This window comes from Vidua macroura, chromosome 19, assembly GCF_024509145.1.
Source record: "Vidua macroura isolate BioBank_ID:100142 chromosome 19, ASM2450914v1, whole genome shotgun sequence".
Taxonomy (NCBI): domain Eukaryota; kingdom Metazoa; phylum Chordata; class Aves; order Passeriformes; family Viduidae; genus Vidua; species Vidua macroura.
The window spans coordinates 13,531,971-13,549,496 of NC_071589.1; the positions used below are offsets into that span (position 1 = coordinate 13,531,971).

General features: G+C 58.0%; 2 protein-coding genes across 6 annotated transcripts; one reads left to right on the top strand and one right to left on the bottom strand.

Annotated features, from left to right (window-relative positions):
* Window positions 1-48: 48 nt before the first annotated feature.
* ANAPC11 (anaphase promoting complex subunit 11) lies at window positions 49-516 on the top strand. The gene is made up of 2 exons (XM_053994989.1): window positions 49-222; window positions 294-516. Exons 1-2 carry the CDS (start codon window positions 114-116, stop codon window positions 437-439), a joined length of 255 nt encoding a protein of 84 aa, XP_053850964.1. The 5' UTR covers window positions 49-113; the 3' UTR covers window positions 440-516.
* A 1,169-nt stretch (window positions 517-1,685) lies between these two features.
* On the bottom strand, window positions 1,686-17,035 carry LOC128816617 (ethanolamine-phosphate cytidylyltransferase-like). Of its 5 annotated transcripts, XM_053994377.1 has the most exons (21): window positions 16,335-17,035; window positions 16,122-16,259; window positions 15,494-15,598; window positions 14,633-14,703; window positions 14,462-14,534; window positions 13,923-14,021; window positions 13,218-13,454; window positions 12,894-12,974; window positions 12,663-12,769; window positions 11,669-11,757; window positions 10,739-10,900; window positions 8,884-8,950; window positions 8,330-8,414; window positions 7,288-7,332; window positions 5,888-6,026; window positions 5,214-5,296; window positions 4,956-5,033; window positions 4,293-4,358; window positions 3,991-4,056; window positions 3,493-3,581; window positions 1,686-2,854 (listed from the first exon to the last, which is right to left on the bottom strand). In XM_053994377.1, exons 1-21 carry the CDS (start codon window positions 16,428-16,430, stop codon window positions 2,764-2,766), a joined length of 2,067 nt encoding a protein of 688 aa, XP_053850352.1. In that variant the 5' UTR covers window positions 16,431-17,035; the 3' UTR covers window positions 1,686-2,763. The 5 variants fall into 5 exon arrangements, with proteins under 5 accessions (XP_053850352.1, XP_053850354.1, XP_053850353.1 ...); XM_053994379.1 differs by lacking the exon at window positions 13,218-13,454; XM_053994378.1 differs by lacking the exon at window positions 7,288-7,332.
* Between the last annotated feature and the right edge of the window lie 491 nt (window positions 17,036-17,526).

Genomic DNA, 17,526 nt, shown 5'->3' on the forward strand with positions numbered 1-17,526 from the left:
CTGTGGGGCGGGCAGCACTTCCGGCGGGACCGGGATCGGGACCGGGACCGGGACCGGGGCCGGGATCGGGATCGGGACCGGGACCGGGACCGGGGCCGGGGCCGGACAGGGACATGCGGGTGCGCGTGCGGAGCTGGCACGGAGTCGCGTCCTGGCTGTGGGTGGCGAACGACGAGAACTGCGGCATCTGCCGGATGGCCTTCAACGGCTGCTGCCCCGACTGTGAGTGCGGGACGGGCACCGACCCCGGGCGCTGCGCACTGGGCGGGGCTGACGGTGTGTCCGTGCCGCAGGTAAAGTTCCCGGCGACGACTGCCCGCTGGTGTGGGGGCAGTGCTCGCACTGCTTCCACATGCACTGCATCCTCAAGTGGCTGAACTCGCAGCAGGTGCAGCAGCACTGCCCCATGTGCCGCCAGGAGTGGAAGTTCCGCGAGTGAGGGCGGCACCGGGCACGGGGCCGGGCCGTGGCCCACCGCCGGCCGGCCCGGGCCCGCTCAATAAACGTGCGACGCCAGTGGCGTGTCCGTGTCTGTGTCCGGCGTCCCGCGCTCGGGGTCGGTGCACGGAGCGGTGACCGCCGGGCGCCCCGGGGCTCCGCCGCCCCCGAAGCCGAGTCGCGCCGCTGCGGCGGGGGCGGGCGAGGCGGGACCCCCGCCCGGCTGTAAAGGCGGCGGCCCCGGGTGCTCCGGCACCGTGCTCGCTGCTCGCTGACCGGGGCCGCTCGTCCTGGGCCGCCCCGCCGAGCCCTCGCAGCCGCCGACGGCCCGGCCCCGCCGCCGCTCGGTGGGCAGAACCTCGGGGCTGCTCTCCGACCTGTGCCGCCCGCCGCCGAGCCCGGTCCCGCCGTGCTGCTGCCCAGCTCGGCCCACTCGCCTCGGGGCTCCGCGCCGCGGTGAGTACCGGGGCCGCCGCAGGGGCTCGGGCCGGGACGCGGGGCACGGTTCGTGCCCCCGCCGCGGTTCGGAGCCCCCTCAGCCCCGCGGGGCTCTGCAGCACGGCCGGAGCAGGGCAGCCGCCTCGGCGGCAGGCACAGCCCCGCGGCGCTGTGCGTGACACACGTGGCCGTGGCGCTGCCGGGACCTCTCGGGTGTGAGGCACGCTCGACTCTCTCCTTGGAGCCCAAGGCGTGCTGAGCCGCTGCTGGTGGCTCCGGGCTGACAATAAACTCGCCCGAGATGGCTCTGTCGTGTCTGTCCTTGCTGGGGAGGGGGAGCCCACCCAGATCTGGGGAGCTCTGGGCTGCTGAGCCCTCCGCTCCCTCCTGTGGTGCTGAGGCTGCTCAGATACCCAGCAGAACAAAATCCCTTAGGCTTGAGGAGCTGCAGGGCACAATGCAGGGACAGCAGGGGCCAAGGGGCTGTGCAGGAGAGCAGGTGACTGTAGGCACAGGGTTCCTGGCCCTGTCTGCCCCAGACAGAACGGCCCTGCTCCCCCTGTGCTGCAGGAGACCCGGCACAGCCTCTGCCCGGCCCTGTTTGCTCTGCAGCGCCCGTGGGAAGGAGCCACACGCTGCAGAGGGGGATTTGTGCAGCTGGCAGAGCCCAGGAAGGGCCAGCAGGGCTGAGTGGAGCCGCTGTGCCACGGAGCTGCAGGGCTGCAGCGTGAGGGCACCGGGGTGTCAGCACCTGCTCCCTACGCCCCCTTCCTGCTACCTGGCTTCGAGCCCCAGAAAGACTAATGCACAACTCTTCAACATTTTATTAATGATCAGCAACAAAAGTTTACAAGAGAGAGGACACCAGACACAGCCTGGAAGGACCATCTGGCACAGTGCAGTGAGCTGCTCAGGATACCCACCACAGTATCCTGGAATGTAAGAGGCAAAAAGGGCTCACAGCTCAGGACCCATTCTCCCAGCCCTGCACCTCCCCTTAGAGGCAGGCATGCTGCATGTCAGCAATCAGAAAACCACCCTAAAACTTCACCTGGCCCGGCCCTGCCCTCAGGTGATCCTTCAGGCACAAGGTGGGCTCTGGCAGCAGCAGCAGCAGGTGGGGCTCTGAGCAGTCCACACAAGGCATCGGGTCCTGCTGCCTTGCAAATGGGAGAGCCTTTGGGATAGGCCCCAGGACCCCTATGCCTCGTGTGGAGAAACGCCTGGACCCAGCATCACCTGCCCCTTCAGCAGCTGCCACCTGCAGCCTGTCACTGGGGCAGCAAAGGATTTGCCTTTATCCAGCTCAACCCAGAGTAGCTCTGGGTGTGTGCAGGGGCAGGAGCTGACAAGAGGCAGCACAGTGAACCCCAGAGGCCAGCACCACCTCTGGCAGCCCCTTGTTCCTGAGGAAAAGCTGCAGGAGGAACCACGTGAGGCCTGTCTTGTCCCCGAGGCTGCTCTCACTGACTGTCCAGCCACCCACACCACTGCCCAAGGGGCTGCTCTGGAATGCAGAGCCTGGCAGGGCAAGGGGGCATGGGCAGCTCCTCCACTTCCCTCCTACTAAGAGCCAGAAATGGCAGAAGGTAAAAGCACATCAACATGTTAAAACATTAGTTATAATTAAAACCTTTTTGTTTTGTCAAATCTCCTCCTGGGAAAAGGGACAGGGACTGATTAACGGAGATAAAACTAGGCAACGGAATCCCAACTCATTATGTCTGCATAATTAGTGCAGGAGGAGCTAGGACAGCAGAGGGTAGGACAGCACATCCTGCGTGCCAGCAGTGCTGCCCCCCTTCAGGGGTCCTTTCCTGAAGAGCAGTTGCTCTACCAGAGGGTGAATTGCAGCACTCTGTGGCTCACACATCCCCACTCTGCAGCCTAGTGCTTCTCCCCCTCCAGCCTCCTCATGGCCTCCAGCACAGCCAGCTCTTTTGCTTCTTTCTTCTGGTTGCGAGCTTCAAACTCCAGCCTGCAATTATCACACAATGCTGTAAGATTCTCATCCATCCATACTGCTTGTAGACAAAAGCACCTGGCGTGGGAGAGCGCTGCCTTCTATGCTGCTCAGTTCTGAGAGCACTTCAGAAACCCCCCGGACCCCCAGCGCCTCTCCCAGAGTTTCCCATGGCTGTTGCCAGCACTCTGCAGTCCTGGGCTCCCACACTGGTCACACACGACTTCTTTCCCCCTCTGTGGAAGAAGCTGCTATTCCATTACTGGGCTGTCCTGGGTGTCGTAACACCAAAATCAAATTTATCACTGATGTGAGCCAAGGTGCTGCAAGTGAAGGACTCAGGCCTAAAGACCAAAGCTCTGAAAGAAGCATGCTCTCTCCCCCAGGATACAGCAAAGGAAATTTATCATTAAAGGAGAAGAATCAATAAATGTGCCGTGCAGCACGTTCTGACACAGCAGAGTTCAGCTGCTCCTTTCCCTGTACTGACTGGTACAATCACATTTACAGTCTGCCCAAGCCATGAAAGAGGAAGCCAAGTTTGCTGACTCTGCCTTCAGGTAACACCTTTCTCTGTTTGGTCCCATTCATCAGTCCCCAGACACTCTGGATGGAACAGTATGTGACAGAACTGGGAGACAAAGAAACCCAACCTGTTCTTGATGATTCTTTGCACAATTAGATCAGTGGTGAGATTGCTGCCACTGTCCACCAGCTGGAAAATGCCGCGTTGCTTCGGCTCCTGCAAACAGACACAGCGCTGGGCTGTGAAAGCACGTGGGACCTGGGTGTGCAGCTCAGAGTGACAGCTGAGCTGAGCCGTGCCAGGGTGACGGGCAGGATGCTCAGTCATCTCCTCGGAGGCAGAACAAACACTCGCTGAAAGCAAAGCTCCACATACACGGGAGCTGCCCAGGACAGAGAGCAAAGCACACAGGATTTCTCACTCTGCCATGAAGGCATCACAAACAGGCAGAGCAAAACCGTGCTTGGAAGAGTGGAGCTGCTGGGAATGATTTACTGACTGCTCCACGTAGCTGCCCTCAGGGGTGGATGAAAAGCTGCATCGCCTGGCAAAGCCTCCTCTGCAATACCCCTTCTCAGGGCCAGGCTCTGTCTGGCACATGCTGACAAAGCAACTGGCACTTTACCTCATAGGGATCAGAACCATCCTTGTCCGGCACCACCTCAGTCATCCCGTGACAAACAAGTGTTACCTGAAGAAGGACACAAAAGTCACTGACAAGATCCAAAAGATGACTGGGACATTTCCTGCCACTAATCCCACTGAGCACAGCCTGGAGACCAGCAAAGCCACCCTCCTGCACCAGCCTGGCAGTCCCAGTCTGAGCAGGACACTCCCTCCTTGCACCTCTGTGTTGTCCTGCACCACTTTAGCTCCCCACACATCACCCAGCAGCATCTTCGTGCCCATCCGTGTGCAAGGACTCACCCTGAAGTGATCCAACAGATCAGCAGTGACGGCATAGGGAGCTCCAATCACCACCTCTGAGACATACTGAAAAAGGAACCAGGAAGAGTCCAGATTTGAAAAAAAAACCATCAAACAAAAACCCAAAACCCAATCCCAAGCCAGAAGCCAGCTGCTTCTTAAAGAGACCTGAGCAGGTCACCTGGCTATAGAGTCAAAAGTTCAAATAAGGGAACAGAGAAGTGGGTTCAGCAGCAACTGCTTGTCACACAACAGCTTTTTGTTCCTCTACAGAATGTCCTTTCTGTGCCTATAGAGCAAATCCAAAAGTTAACTGCTCCAGGCACACATTTCTGGGGCTCCCTAGGATTTTGTCCCAGGCATTTTCTCCCCTGCTGCAGGGAGCAAAGTTTTCTAGTGGCACATGTCTGACTACACAGAGCCACACAGCTCCCTACGTGGCATCCAGCCCTGTCACTGCCAGCAGAGCAGCTTGGAACAGCCAGGATGGCACAAGAGCCTAGCAGAGCCTCCCAAGAGTTTATCAGCACCTCTGGCAGCCTCAATGATTCATCTTGTCTGTCTTCTCAGGCCACACCAAGGAACTCACGCAAGATCACTGAGCACAAGTGAACACCACCAGGCTCTGGGCAGTTCTGGAGGAGCTCAGAGACACCCACTCACCCTGCAGGCCAGGACGCTGAGGGTTCGCTCATGGATGTTCATGATGGGATAGTTCTTCCCTTTGTAGCGATTCACCTCCTACGGCAAAGCACCAGGCACAGTCAGAAGAGAGACACAGCAACGCCTTTCCCTCTTGCCCTCTCCCAAAATGACATCCCTGTATTGGTCAATACATCCCTGTCCTGTCTCCCGGAGCACAGCCTGCCTGGTTCAGAGAACAGGCCCAAAGCTCTGCCTTTGGACAGGTTCTACACGGACCTGATCAAAATGCAGCCCAGCAATGATATAGGGTTTCTCTGCCAGCTGGTGAACCTTCTCCAGGAAATCCACGTGACCAACATCTGCAGAGCTGCTTAAGGAATTGAAGCTCAAATGGAAAACAGAGGAAGGAAGACAGAAACAGAGTCACTCAAAAATGACAGTGGGAGACGGGAACCCCTAGGATTTTATTCTTGCACTACTTATTGCCTATTTCCAAGAACAGCTGCTGCCTCCCTCTTCAGGTTCCACTGGTTCTGGGCAAAAGCCAGAGACTTTTTCGGCTCCACCTTACATGGACTCAGCTTTGCCTCTATCCAGAATTTCTACTTGTTCCAGATGTTCTGGCACAAAGCCTCAAAGCCTGCCCCAGGAACAGCGTCTCAGCTCCAGATGCTATGGCAGCCAGTCTTCACCACAATCATTAGAGTGTTGAGAGTATCCATCTGTCTTCCTGAAATCCAACAGCCACAGACTGCTCCACAGAGGAGCTGTAGCTTCTTTCTCAGCATCCTGTGACTAAGAAACTGCCAGGAAGAACTCATCCCTGACTCCTCCCTCCTGTGCAGCTACAGAAAAGGAAAAAAAAATGAGGCAAATATTCAGTGTGGTGCCTCTCAACATGAGAACATCAGACAAAGACCACTGGTGCAAGCAGAGAGAGTCAAGGATACGGAACAGGTCGAAGGCTCCAGCCACGTAGATGATGGTGTCTCCCGGCTGCGGCTCCTTCCCCGATGCAAACTGGATAATCTTCTGGGATGTCTGCAGGAACTGCGAGACGCCAGTCCAGGGACTGTGACCTTTGGGCCCCTGTGGAAACATACACCAGACACAGCTTCTTCTCAGGCTCTGTGAGGGGGTGTGGACAACACAGAGCACACTGCTGGGCAATCTGCTCATCTGAATTTGCTGGCGACTGTAACAACTCCCAGCACCTTGGACTTTCTACATTCCTGGCATCAAGTGTTTAGATAATTTCGCAAAAGCCCTTTGTGCCCTGTCTAAATCATCACCTCAGCAGACAGCTCAGGAGATGCCAAGAGGAAAGCTCAGGAAGGAGGAAGACAACAGGGCAGGTTTGAATTTCCATGAGAAGCAAGACGTGCTTGGGAGACAACACGCGACCAACCTACGCTCTGCCAAGCCTCAGGGCACCTGTCTGCCCCTCAGCTCTGAGGACAGAGCTCGGTCCCCACCACGTGGTAGCTGTGCAAACAGCCACCAAGTCACCTGCTCTGCCACCCAGAGCTGCTCCACGGGACTTGGCAGGACACAGACACTGCAGCTGAGGCCAGAGCAGGCCCTGCAAAGGGCAGCACGCAGACAGCTCAGCTGTCAGGGTCACGTAGGGTACCCAGTGCCCTGATCCATTCTATCCAGACCCAAGCCCCAGAAAACAGCCATGCTAGAGCAATATGCCCCAAAACACCTACTCAAAACCCACAAAAATAGTGGGGAACTAAGAATGATTCAGACAGGTCAGTAAATCCCCTATGAGTAAAAAAAGACTTGCTCAAGCTGCTGGTGCAGCTCATTAAGCAAGGACGATCCAGCTGCCAAGGAAATAAACAGGGCTGGCTCCTTAGGAGCAGTGGGAGCCGCAGGCTGGACCTGGCACTGGAACTCCGAGAGGGCTGCGCTGCCCTCGAGCTCTGCACCAGTGTGGCCACGCACCCGCCGTGTCCACACCTCCCAAACCTCATACAACACCTTCAAAACAACACAGCACTGAGAGGAGCCTCCACAGAGGCTGTCCCCAGGCTGGAACCACGGGCACTTGGGTCCCAAGGGAAGTGGCAGGAAGGAATTTACAAGCAAGGAAGGAGCCCAGCACAGGCTCACGGGGACAGCAGCCCTCGGTCCCACGGAAGGACAGCTCATGAGCTGCCCTGTGCCACACCTGCCCATCACACCCACTGCAGGCGCTGCCACATGGGGACAGCAGACGCTCACTGAGACATTACTGCTACATGTGGGAGGACAAACAAGCCTGCAACAGGCCAGAAAGCACACTGGGAATCCTTCTCAGGCAGGACAACAACCAGACGTCCACGACCAGAACTCACATTACCTTCCCAAAGTTGTCAGTGTGCTTCCGATAGTCTAGGTCCTCATCCTGAAGGGAGATAAAGAGTCAAAATGTTTAAGCACTTGCACAGCTCATCCAACCAAGATATGCTTGTGTGTGGGAAGTGCTGGGAAGGCCAAGCTCAAAACGCACATCAGGGATCCGGGGCACTGAATGCTGACAAACCGGTTAATAGCTAAACCAGAGTCCTGTCCCAGCATGAGTCAGAGGAAATGTGTGCTTATCTGATCCCAGCTTGGCACCACCAGCAAAGGTGGTTCTTGCCCAACTTGCAGCCCCAAGAGTGCTGCACAGCTGCATCCTCCCTCAGCCCAGCAAGCCCCTGACAGGACAGCATCCCTTTTCCTGCCAAAGACCCTCACAAGAGGCAGGCTTAGGTATCTGCAGCAGCCAGCAGCACCAGGCAGATCTCAGTGTCAACTCATGTACTACAGCTAAGCCAATTTAACAGCTCAGCACACCAAAACATCTCCCTCTGTCCCTCAATTTGCCTGTGGGTCACTTGTTTCTGCAGTTATCCAGGTGATTCTATTCACAGATTCCTTCATTACTCAGTAAATTCAACTCATTACCTGACAAACAAACACTGACTTTACTTTTCCCTGGTTAGGTTAGCTCCCAGCCAGAGAGTGAGCTGAGGAGACACAAGAAAGGTCTGATCAGACTAGAGACAACAGAAGGCAGAAGCATGAAGCTCAGTGGGAAGGGAGAGGAGTTTCTAACTCTGGCAGCACCTGGCTGACAGATCAATGTGCCTGCACTGAGAAGTCACGGGCTTGCCTGCAGTTCCCCTAACGTTCCTGAGGCCCACACGGATCATGAGGCATCAGAGTCTGTCCCACCACACTGTGATCTCAGACACGTTGAAGCAAACATGAGCAGGTTGTTTTGCTGCCACTGCCCGTTCTCCGTGCACCTGGAGGCCCAGGAGCTCTGCTCCTCCGCTCACTCCGTTTGGGGCAGCAGAGGGGAAGAGCTGAACGTGCCCTGGACTCCACCTCCCACCCAAAGCCCTCTGACTCACTATGTTGCTGTGGTGAGCCTTAGTCATGAGCAGCATGCGGCCAACAAGGTCAGTGGTGGACACACCTTGAGTGCGTTTGCATTCCCTGCGGGAGACAAGCACAGGATGAAGCAGAAGCCACAGGAGCCAGGGCTCTGTCTTCCCACCACTGCCACAGGGACGCCCGTGACACCTGACCCTGTGACCAGGGGCTGTCCTAAGGAAGCCTTCCTTCTCAAGAACAGCATTTATTTGCTGAGCCTCTGCATCATCCTCACACCACAGCACCTGCTCGTGTGAACGCTTCCCTCAGGCTTCCCAACAGAGCCAGCTCTTGGTGAGGCTTTAAAACCAGAACCAGCATCTGCCAGGAACCAGACAGCCCCACTGGGGAGGAATGTCTGCCCCACTTCCCTGCAGCCAAAATGCTGGGAGCAACTGAAGCTCTGACACACATACAGCCAAATTCAGGTGTGACCTGAAGACTGGTATGTTTCATCTGACTTCCCTTCAAGGCACAAAGTCCCAGAAACTCTGCCCAAAACCAGATAAACAGGTAAGCAGCAAGAGGTTACCTGTATCGCCCTGCTGTCTTTACTTCCTCATAGGTGTCCTTGCCATCGATAGTTAGGGTGATGTCATCTGCAGAGAGAGAAAAGCCTCAGAACTGTACCCAAGCTCTCCTGCACAAAAGCAGCACCTGTGCAGGTCCCAGACACCTAGAGCCAGACTGGAACTCTGCAATCCAAATCCATGTGCATACCCAGAGGACATGTCCTGTGCCCCACAAAAATGTCAGGGGTTTCTAAGACTACTGTGTGTGGAGACAAGGATATTCCCAGACACTAAACACCATTACCCATCTGGTGCACTGCTGGGTGCCCTGCAGCAGCAGGCACAGCTGATTATTGTCTGAATGACAGTAAACAAGCACTATCTGTATTAATGTTAAGAAAGAACCTTTTAGCTCTTCTGGGACTGGTTTAACCCTTGGGTCATGTTGCAGGTTTTCAGTCAGTGAAAGGGTTCATCCAATGGCAAGTTCTTCCTCTCAGTGACTGCACTCCCACAGTGACACCCAGCGACCCTTCTACAGAGGCTGTCTCGGTTCATCTCTGGCACACGGCTCACAGCTCCCTCTGCAGAAACACCTCTCACACACTTTTGGTGATGGTACAAAGCCTTCACAAGCCAAAGCTAAGCTGGTTTCCCTTTGCCAAAACAGTCAGAGGGCAGCCCGTGAGTGTGCCTACACAGTGGAGTGTCTCAGTCCTGCTCAGTTCTCCTAAAACCCCACACCCTCCCTCAGAGCACAGGCACAGGAGGGCACACACTGCCAGCACAACTTGGCATGCCAGGAGAGGCACAAACAGCAGCGCTGCTGTCACCTTCTCAGGTGAGCTCAGCTATTTCCAAAATCAGCTTTTGCCACAACCTGGCAAAACTGCCTGTTGCTCAGGAGAAGCAGGGAATGATTCAGACAGGTCAGCAAGTGGCAGAGGGGGCGAATGCAAGCAGCTGGAGCAGGGGCCACAGGCTCTCCTCTGCTGTCATGACCCCTCACCAAGCCCTGTAAGGGATCACGTACACCAAACACGTTCAGGGCAGGCAATGAAGTTAACAAGGAATTTGATAACCACTCCATCCACGTGAAAAAAGAATATTTATCTTCTAAAGATTAAGGATTTATTTACACTTTGTGAAATACTGGGCTTATCAACAGCAAGTGGCTGGGATCAGATGAGAGATACATGAAATGAGTGCAAAGACTGCTCCTGGTCAAAGTAACAAAATTGCTTCAGAGGGGCAGGGAAGAAGGGCTGAGGCTTAATGAGCATTGGCAGCAGCCCAGGAAGGGACAGAGTCCCAGAGCAAGAACATTTCCTCAGAACACAGGTTCTCTTCAGCAACTGTACACCAAAAAGTGTTCACACTAAGAACTAGGTCTCTGGCCACACAGTCAGCTGAGCCACTGAACAGCTTATCAGCTGGATAAAGAGAGAAGCTTTTCAGATCTAACCTTGTCCCAGGATAAGTAGAAATAAACATGGTTGTATTTCTGCATGCTTTCCTTTTCAATAGTGTTTTTCACACTTAAGTTTTGTAAATGGCTTTCCCCTTTGCACAAATTTCTGCTGGTGCTAAGGGCAACCTCAGGATAATTTTAAATGACACATTTCACCTTTGTAAGTTAAAACCAAGGGCCCTGGCCATTCTCAGGATTTTGAGCACACTGATGTGTTCTCCAGAGCACAAGACCAGAAGCGGCTGTGCTGCCCAGTGCAGGTGTTGGGAAGGCAGAGCTCTCACTCAGCAGGAGCCCCTGAGCCCTGCAGCCCCCGGGACACTGCTGGGGTTGCAGCAGAGCACCTGGAGCACACAGCCCCAAGGGCCCACCTTAGCACAGCCACTGCCTCAAACACCACTCACCCCCGTGCACGCAGAAGTCACAGCTGTACTTGTCCAGGGTTTCCAGCGTGGTGACATACGGAGCTCCAGGAGCAATCTCATCCACCCACTTGATGGCCTGCACCATTTTGTACCTCTCCTCCTGTGTAAAGACGGGGGGACCCTTGTGCTTGGCAATCTCCTCTGGGAGAGAAACAAAATTCCAGTTAGAAGCATGTCCTGCAGCTACAGTGTCTCTCAGTCACTGCCTCACTCATTTCATGGGCAGGTGAACTTCACTGCAGGCTTATCCTGAGATTTGGATTAGTCCGTGGTAGCAAAGGATAGACCAGAAAATATTTTGATTCAGTTGCATTTCCTAAATATTCAACAAGGGCCCTAGAATTCACTCAGAGGGCAAAAGGTCTCAGTGCTTCCCTGTACCCAGATACTTCTTCCTGAGGGGATGAGCTGGGCCTCCCAGCATCCCCCTAGGAGAAATTTCCCTCTTAAACAGTAACTTTATACTACACCTGGTTCATACTGGAAATTCTGCATTCATAAACCCATTTAAAATACATCTTCACATGCCAGAACTTGCTTCTGACACTTAACTTCCAGATGGCCTTGAGATGAGTCTTCTCCACAAGGTAACTTGTTTTGAAACCTAAATTCTGCACCTCCTACCAGCAAAAGCAGTCTGATTTTCAGCTGTTTCAACTGTTTTTATAGCACAGAATGCAGATTAACCCTCGGAGCCTGCAAGATCTGACCCACCTAACCCTCAGTCCAAAAGTGTGACAGGGGTACCTCCACTCCCAGAGAGGGGACATCCTTCTCTTGGAAGCTACTGATCCCGGAGCAGATGCAGGATGAAGCCTGACCCTACCCGGAACTCTTGGTTCTGCTGGGGCTAATGCTGCTGGGCGATTTGGGGGGCTGCACGAGATGAATCCTGGTAAAACCTCTTACCATCCGTGTGGACCCCAACGATCAGGTAATCGCCCATGGCCCGCGCCTGGCGCAGCTGGTTCGAGTGGCCATAGTGCACCATGTCATAGCTGCAAAGAGAAGGGCCGGGTCAGCCCGGGCACACCGGGACGCGCTCCCTTGCAAGCTGCGGGCAATCTGCCCCGGGCTTCGGGGCTGAAGGTCTCTGTGCTGCCGGGCAGAGCTGCGCCGGTACAGCCCGGTCACCGGGCCCGCAGCGGCGCTGCCTCCCACCGCAGCGAGCCGGCCCCGGTGCTACGGGGGCCGGTCCCTCCGCGCACCTGCCCGGCAGGTGGTGGCTGCAGCCCGGGGGACGCCCGTTAAGCGGCCGAGCCCAGGGGCGCTCCCGGCTCCGGAGCGGTTCGTGACCAGCTCCGCCGGCTCCCGCTCGCCCGGCGCCCCGGGGCAGCCCTGCGCGGAGAGCGCCGCTGTGCCGCGGGCCGGGCCCGTCCCGCCGCGGTGACAGAGGAGGCGGAGGCACCGGCGTAGCCAACACGGTTTATTTCTGCGGCGCCACGACATCACCCGGCCCCGCGCCCGCCCCACTCACCATCCATCGCACCAGACGCGCACGGGCCGCTGGCCGCCGCCGCCCGCCGCGGCCCCGCCGCCGCCCGCCGCCCCGTTGCGCAGCATGGCCGCGCTGTCACCGGCGGCGCCGCCCCGCCCCGCCCCGCGCTCAGCGGCTCTTCCTGCGCCGGGCGCCCTTGGCGCAGCCGCGGCCGAGCCACCCCCCGGGCCGCCCGACCGCCGCCTCCGCCCGCTCCCGGGGCTGCTCCTGCTCCCGGGGCTCCTCCCGCTCCCGGGGCGGCGCCACGGGTTTCCGCGAGTGCGTGCCCTCCTCCCCGGGGCGCAGCGGCTCGGCCAGCGCGAAGATGGGGTCCCGGGCCCTGCGGAAGGAAGGAGAGGGCGGCGGTGGGCGCTGGAGGCGGCCCCGGGCCCGGGGCTCCCACCGCACGCGGCCCGGGCCGCTCACCGGTCGTAGCGCGGGACTTCCAGCCCCAGCTCCGCCATCAGCAGCCGCATCACGTCGTCGCAGCGGCCGTGCAGCTTCAGGGCGGCCAGGTCGTCCTTCGGGGTCCACTGCGAGCGAGAGCAGAGCCGGCTGCAGGCGGCTCCCCGCGGCGGCAGCGGGGGCTCGGCCCCGCACGTCCGCAGCCCCTTGGCTCACGCCTGGCCAAGCCAGCGCCGAGGGCTTTTATCTCACCTGCAGGTTCACAATATACAGCTTGGGCCGGCGCGTGGGGGGCTTGCTCATGCACCAGAGCCGCGGGTATTTTTTCAAAACCTGCCACAAAGCACAGAGGATCAGCACAGCCACAGGCACACGCAGCCGTGAACCGTATCAGCGAGAGGAAAAGGAATGTATTACCAGGAGGGGAAAGAGGGAGGAAGAGAGACTATCACAGATGTTGGGCGAATCCTGACACCAGAGTTTACAGTTGTCTGTTTGGGAGGAGACTGCTCAGCACCAAGGTGTATCACCAAGAGGGAATGCTGCTAACAATCTTCACCGAGTCTCTAAAGTTACCTTTAAGCTGGAACCCAGACAAAGAATCACATCTGCTTTGCTTGCAGCTTCTGTTGCTGCTTCCCAGTTCAGGGGCTGTCTCAATGTCCCCTTCTCCCCAAAGTGGACGATTGTATCTCTCAACTGTGCCCCACACTTGTGGCACATCCTGCCCGTGTGGTGCCTGTGCAGGGCCGTGCGCTCCGTCACATCAAACACTCGCACGTACTCTCTGTTGGGTGTGCAGGAAGTGCAGACCTGGTGCAGGACAAAAGCAGAAACCCCGTCACATCCTCAGCATCCCACCCACCAGAGGCCAGGAGCGAGCCTCTTCTCTTGGAAGAAAAGCATTTCTGGGGACAACACAGAAGGTGTAGACAGAAGCATCAGGGATCAGATGCTAACTTGGAAAACCTCAAGGTTTTTCTGAAAACCAGCCACAGGAGCCACAGGCAGCCTTTGGCTACGTGCTGGGAGGGATTTCAGAGAAGGGCTGAGGAAGAGACGTCAGAAGCAAAAGGTTCCAGTATGTACAGAGGAAGAGCTACAGAGCTGGGTTTGGTACTTCCTAAGCAGTTCACCCCAAACCTGATGGTCTGAAGGCAGGAACCACACACAGGCCAAGCCCTTGTACTAATTCCTTCTGAGCTAGTGGCAGATCAAGAGTTCACATTCTCTTCTTGTGAGGCCACTTCACATTGGCTTTTTCCTGCTCTGGCCACTCACCTCTATGTACATGTTCCCGTGAAGCTCAGATATTGCAGCTCGGGGTAACCCGCTCCGCAGGTGCAGCCCGTCACAGTTCTGAGACACCACGTGCTGCACCTGGAAGGAACAAACGCTGAGCTCCTACAAACCTCACAGGTATCCCTCCAGGCAGGTGATGCGCGTGTCCCGGATCGCACCAACAGCCTGCACATCAGAGCAGGACCCACAGGGGAAGAGCAGGGTGAGCAGACCTCTGTGAAAGCTAAATGGAAAGCCTCCTCCTGCTAAACAGAACATTTCTAGGCCTGGCTGATTTGTGACCAGTTCCCCAGCCTCACCAGGCAGAAATACAACATGTTAAAGAAAAGGCACCAGGGGGAAACCTGCCAGAGCTGGAGCCTGCAGCTGACTGAGGAAGGCTTGGACACGTTTTCCCACACGGATATGCAGCCACTTGAGCCAAAAATGTAGTCAGGCAATATTCTCTGACTATTCCCTGCTGGGTTTATCATTTTTAGGCAGAGGAACATGAGTGAGGTGAGGTAAAAATATCTTACCAGGTTGTGCTTGTGCAGGCAGGCAATGCTCATATGAGTGAGTGTAGGCTCTGCCTCACTCAGGTCTGCAGCCCTGACAAGAAGCAAGGGGAAAAAAAAAAAAGCTGGAGTTGCCATTAACCTCTTCTGGTATCAGCTTTCTGTCACACAGCTGGGAATTTGGCTCCTCACCTGATGCTCCTGCCCTTCTGCAGCAGTGTCCAAATGCCATTGGGGCCTCTGTAGTCTGGGATCGAAGCTGCCTGTCAGCAGGAGAGAAAACCAGGCCTGATGGGGCGGGGTTGTCACAGCTCTTGTGCACAAACACAACCCAGCCAGGCCCACCCAGGACAACCACAGACACCTCCATCCACTGCTGCTGTTTCATTCACTCCAAGTTTTCCAGCAGAGCTGTTCCCTAAACACACGGGAACCTCCTCATATGCTCATCTACGTTTCAGCTCTTATTTTCACTTCTAGTGTTAGCTTTCTCCAATTTTATGATTATGGAATCCCTCCAGAACTCTTTTTCATCCTTGGTACTTCCCATTTCGCTACACAGACCTCCATTCTTGAGCCTTTTCTTATTTTCCCTAGACTCTGGTTCTGGCACGTCACACTCAGCATCTCTGGGAAACATGCAGGTGACAGGAGCACTCAGCCCCCTGCCCTGAGTCATGCTGCAGTTCAGCAGAGAATGGAGTGACAGGGCTCACACGAAGGTGGCAGATGATGCATTAGAAGAGGTAGAACCAGACTGCTGCTTTGCCCCAGGCTACTGCCACAAAACAATTCTCAAACTGCTGTTTATAAATTCCAGTAATGTCTGATAACACATGTAACATTCCTGAGCTAAGTGGCTCGAGGTTTTACACCAAGTCATTGGAGAGACCCGAGCGAAGCAAGACCAGTGACCCTCGCTCAGGCCGTGCATCCTGCAGCGGCCGGAGGCAACGCAGCTGCAGGGTCCCCTGGAATGACCCCGGGACGCAGCCTGGCAGCCGCTCCGGAGCACAACGCGGCCCGAGGGCCGGGCTGCGGCCCCGGACGCACCGTGCTGATGCCAGCGCCCGTGTAGATGACGAGGTGCCTGGCGCCGCGCACCGCCGCCGCCAGCTCAGCCACCTTCCTCCTCAGCTCCTCTGGCTCATCGCACACCTGCAAAACAGCCGCAGCAGGGTCACACGATCACAGACACTGCCCCGCCGAGCCAGAAAGAGCAGCATCTCCCCAGGAGTCTGAGGATGAGCTTGGCCCAACAGGAAAAGCAACACAAACACAACGTCCAAAGGAAAAGGACGTGGGCGTTGTTCGTGGGAGGATCACGGGAAAAAGCTTCCTGGAGGCCGGAAGCTGCTGGCCCACCCTCTCGGGAGACCTGTCCGCACCGCCACCCGCGCCTGCAGCACGGCTGACCGGAGACGAACACCGGGCAGGTATCCGCGGAGGGCAGACGCGTTCCCGGTACTGGGCCACAGCGGTCGTTCACCTGCTGCGGCGGCAGAGCTCGGCAGCAGCCAGCCCGGCGGCCTCCGCCGCGCCTTTCCGCGGCCGGGGCCGCTCCCTGCCATCACCGGCGCGGCTTCCCCGCTCCCGCCGCGACCCCGCCGCGACCCCGCCGCGACCCCGCCGCGACCCCGCCGCGACCCCGCCGCGACCCCGCCGCGACCCCGCCGCCCACCTCCTCCTGCCGCCGCCGCAGCCGCTCGCGCCGCTTGCGGCGCCGCTCCAGCTCCCTGACGATGTCCTCGCTCTCACTCAGCACCTGGCACTCCTCGGGGCTCCGCTCCGCCGGCGGCTTCCTCCAGATGCGGGATACCTGCCCGGTGCACACGCGTGGTCACGGCGGCCCGCAGCGGCGAGGTGGAGCGGGTCGGGCCGCGCCGTACCGTACCTGTCTCCGGCGGTCCCGCTGCTCCTCCTGCTGCAGGATCTCGGCGCGCGCCGCCGCTTTCCGCTCGGAGCGGCTCAGGCTGCCGCCCGCCGCCATCGCCCCGGAACCGCCGCGCCTCCGCCGCCACCGGGCTCGGCTCCGCCGCTTCCGCCTTCCGGTCCGAGCGCCCGCGCGCCGCTTCCGGCACCGCCCCCCGCGCGGCAGCGCCCCCTGGCGGCGGGCGGCCCCCCAAGGACGCGCAGGCGGCGGCTGTTGAAGCGGTTTATTGTCGCGTACAAAGGCGGCGGACACTGTACAGAATAAATAACGGCAATAACTTAGCAATAAATACCGCCTGCACCGAGCCCGGAGCCCTCTGGGTGACCCTTCTGTCCGCCAGCCCCGGCTCCGGCCGGGAGCGACTGTACACAATTCACAAGATACACAAATCCCGGGGCGCCGGGGACGCTCCCCTGTCGGGCTGGCGCAGGACCCCTCCCCAACGCCCCGGAACGGCACCAGGAAAAGGAGAAAGGGAACACGACACCCTTCACAGCAGAAAACCAAACGGACGAGCACCTCAGGAACAAGAATTGTCACACTCCAGAACACTATATACGAGAGAGAAGTCAGCGTGACGGCTGCGGCACGGGCACAGGCAGCCAGCTGGCAGGACACGGCATCCCCGGACCGCGCGGGACGCTCCTCGGACACTGCGGCAACACATCACTCGGGGTCCCACACTGCACTGAGAACTAAACCAAACCCGCAGGGAAGCGGCACTCGGGACCGTGGCCTCGCCGGCACCAGCGCGGCACCGCCGAGCTTGTCGAGCACAGTGGCACCCTTGGTCACGGCCCCGCACCTGCTCCTCGCGGAACACACAGGCCGCTGGGAGCGGCCCGGGCTCCGAGCACGGACGGTCGGTGCGGGGCAGGAGGAACGCGGCCGGGGCCGTGCACGGCTGCACCCGGCGGGCGGGCAGGGACTGGGCATCCCTGCCACGGAGCACAGCCAAGTGCAAGTTCTCCGTGGCTGCGGGGCTGCCCAGCGCTGCCTGCTGTGCTGATGGGGCTCTCCTCGCGCCAGAGGCTCCAGCTGTGGAACCAAGATCCTAACCAGCCCCATACACACCTTGCCCGCTCCTCTGGCCCAGATCAGGACTCGGCTGTGTTCCCAAGGGCTCTGGCTGATTCAATCTCAGCCTGGGTCT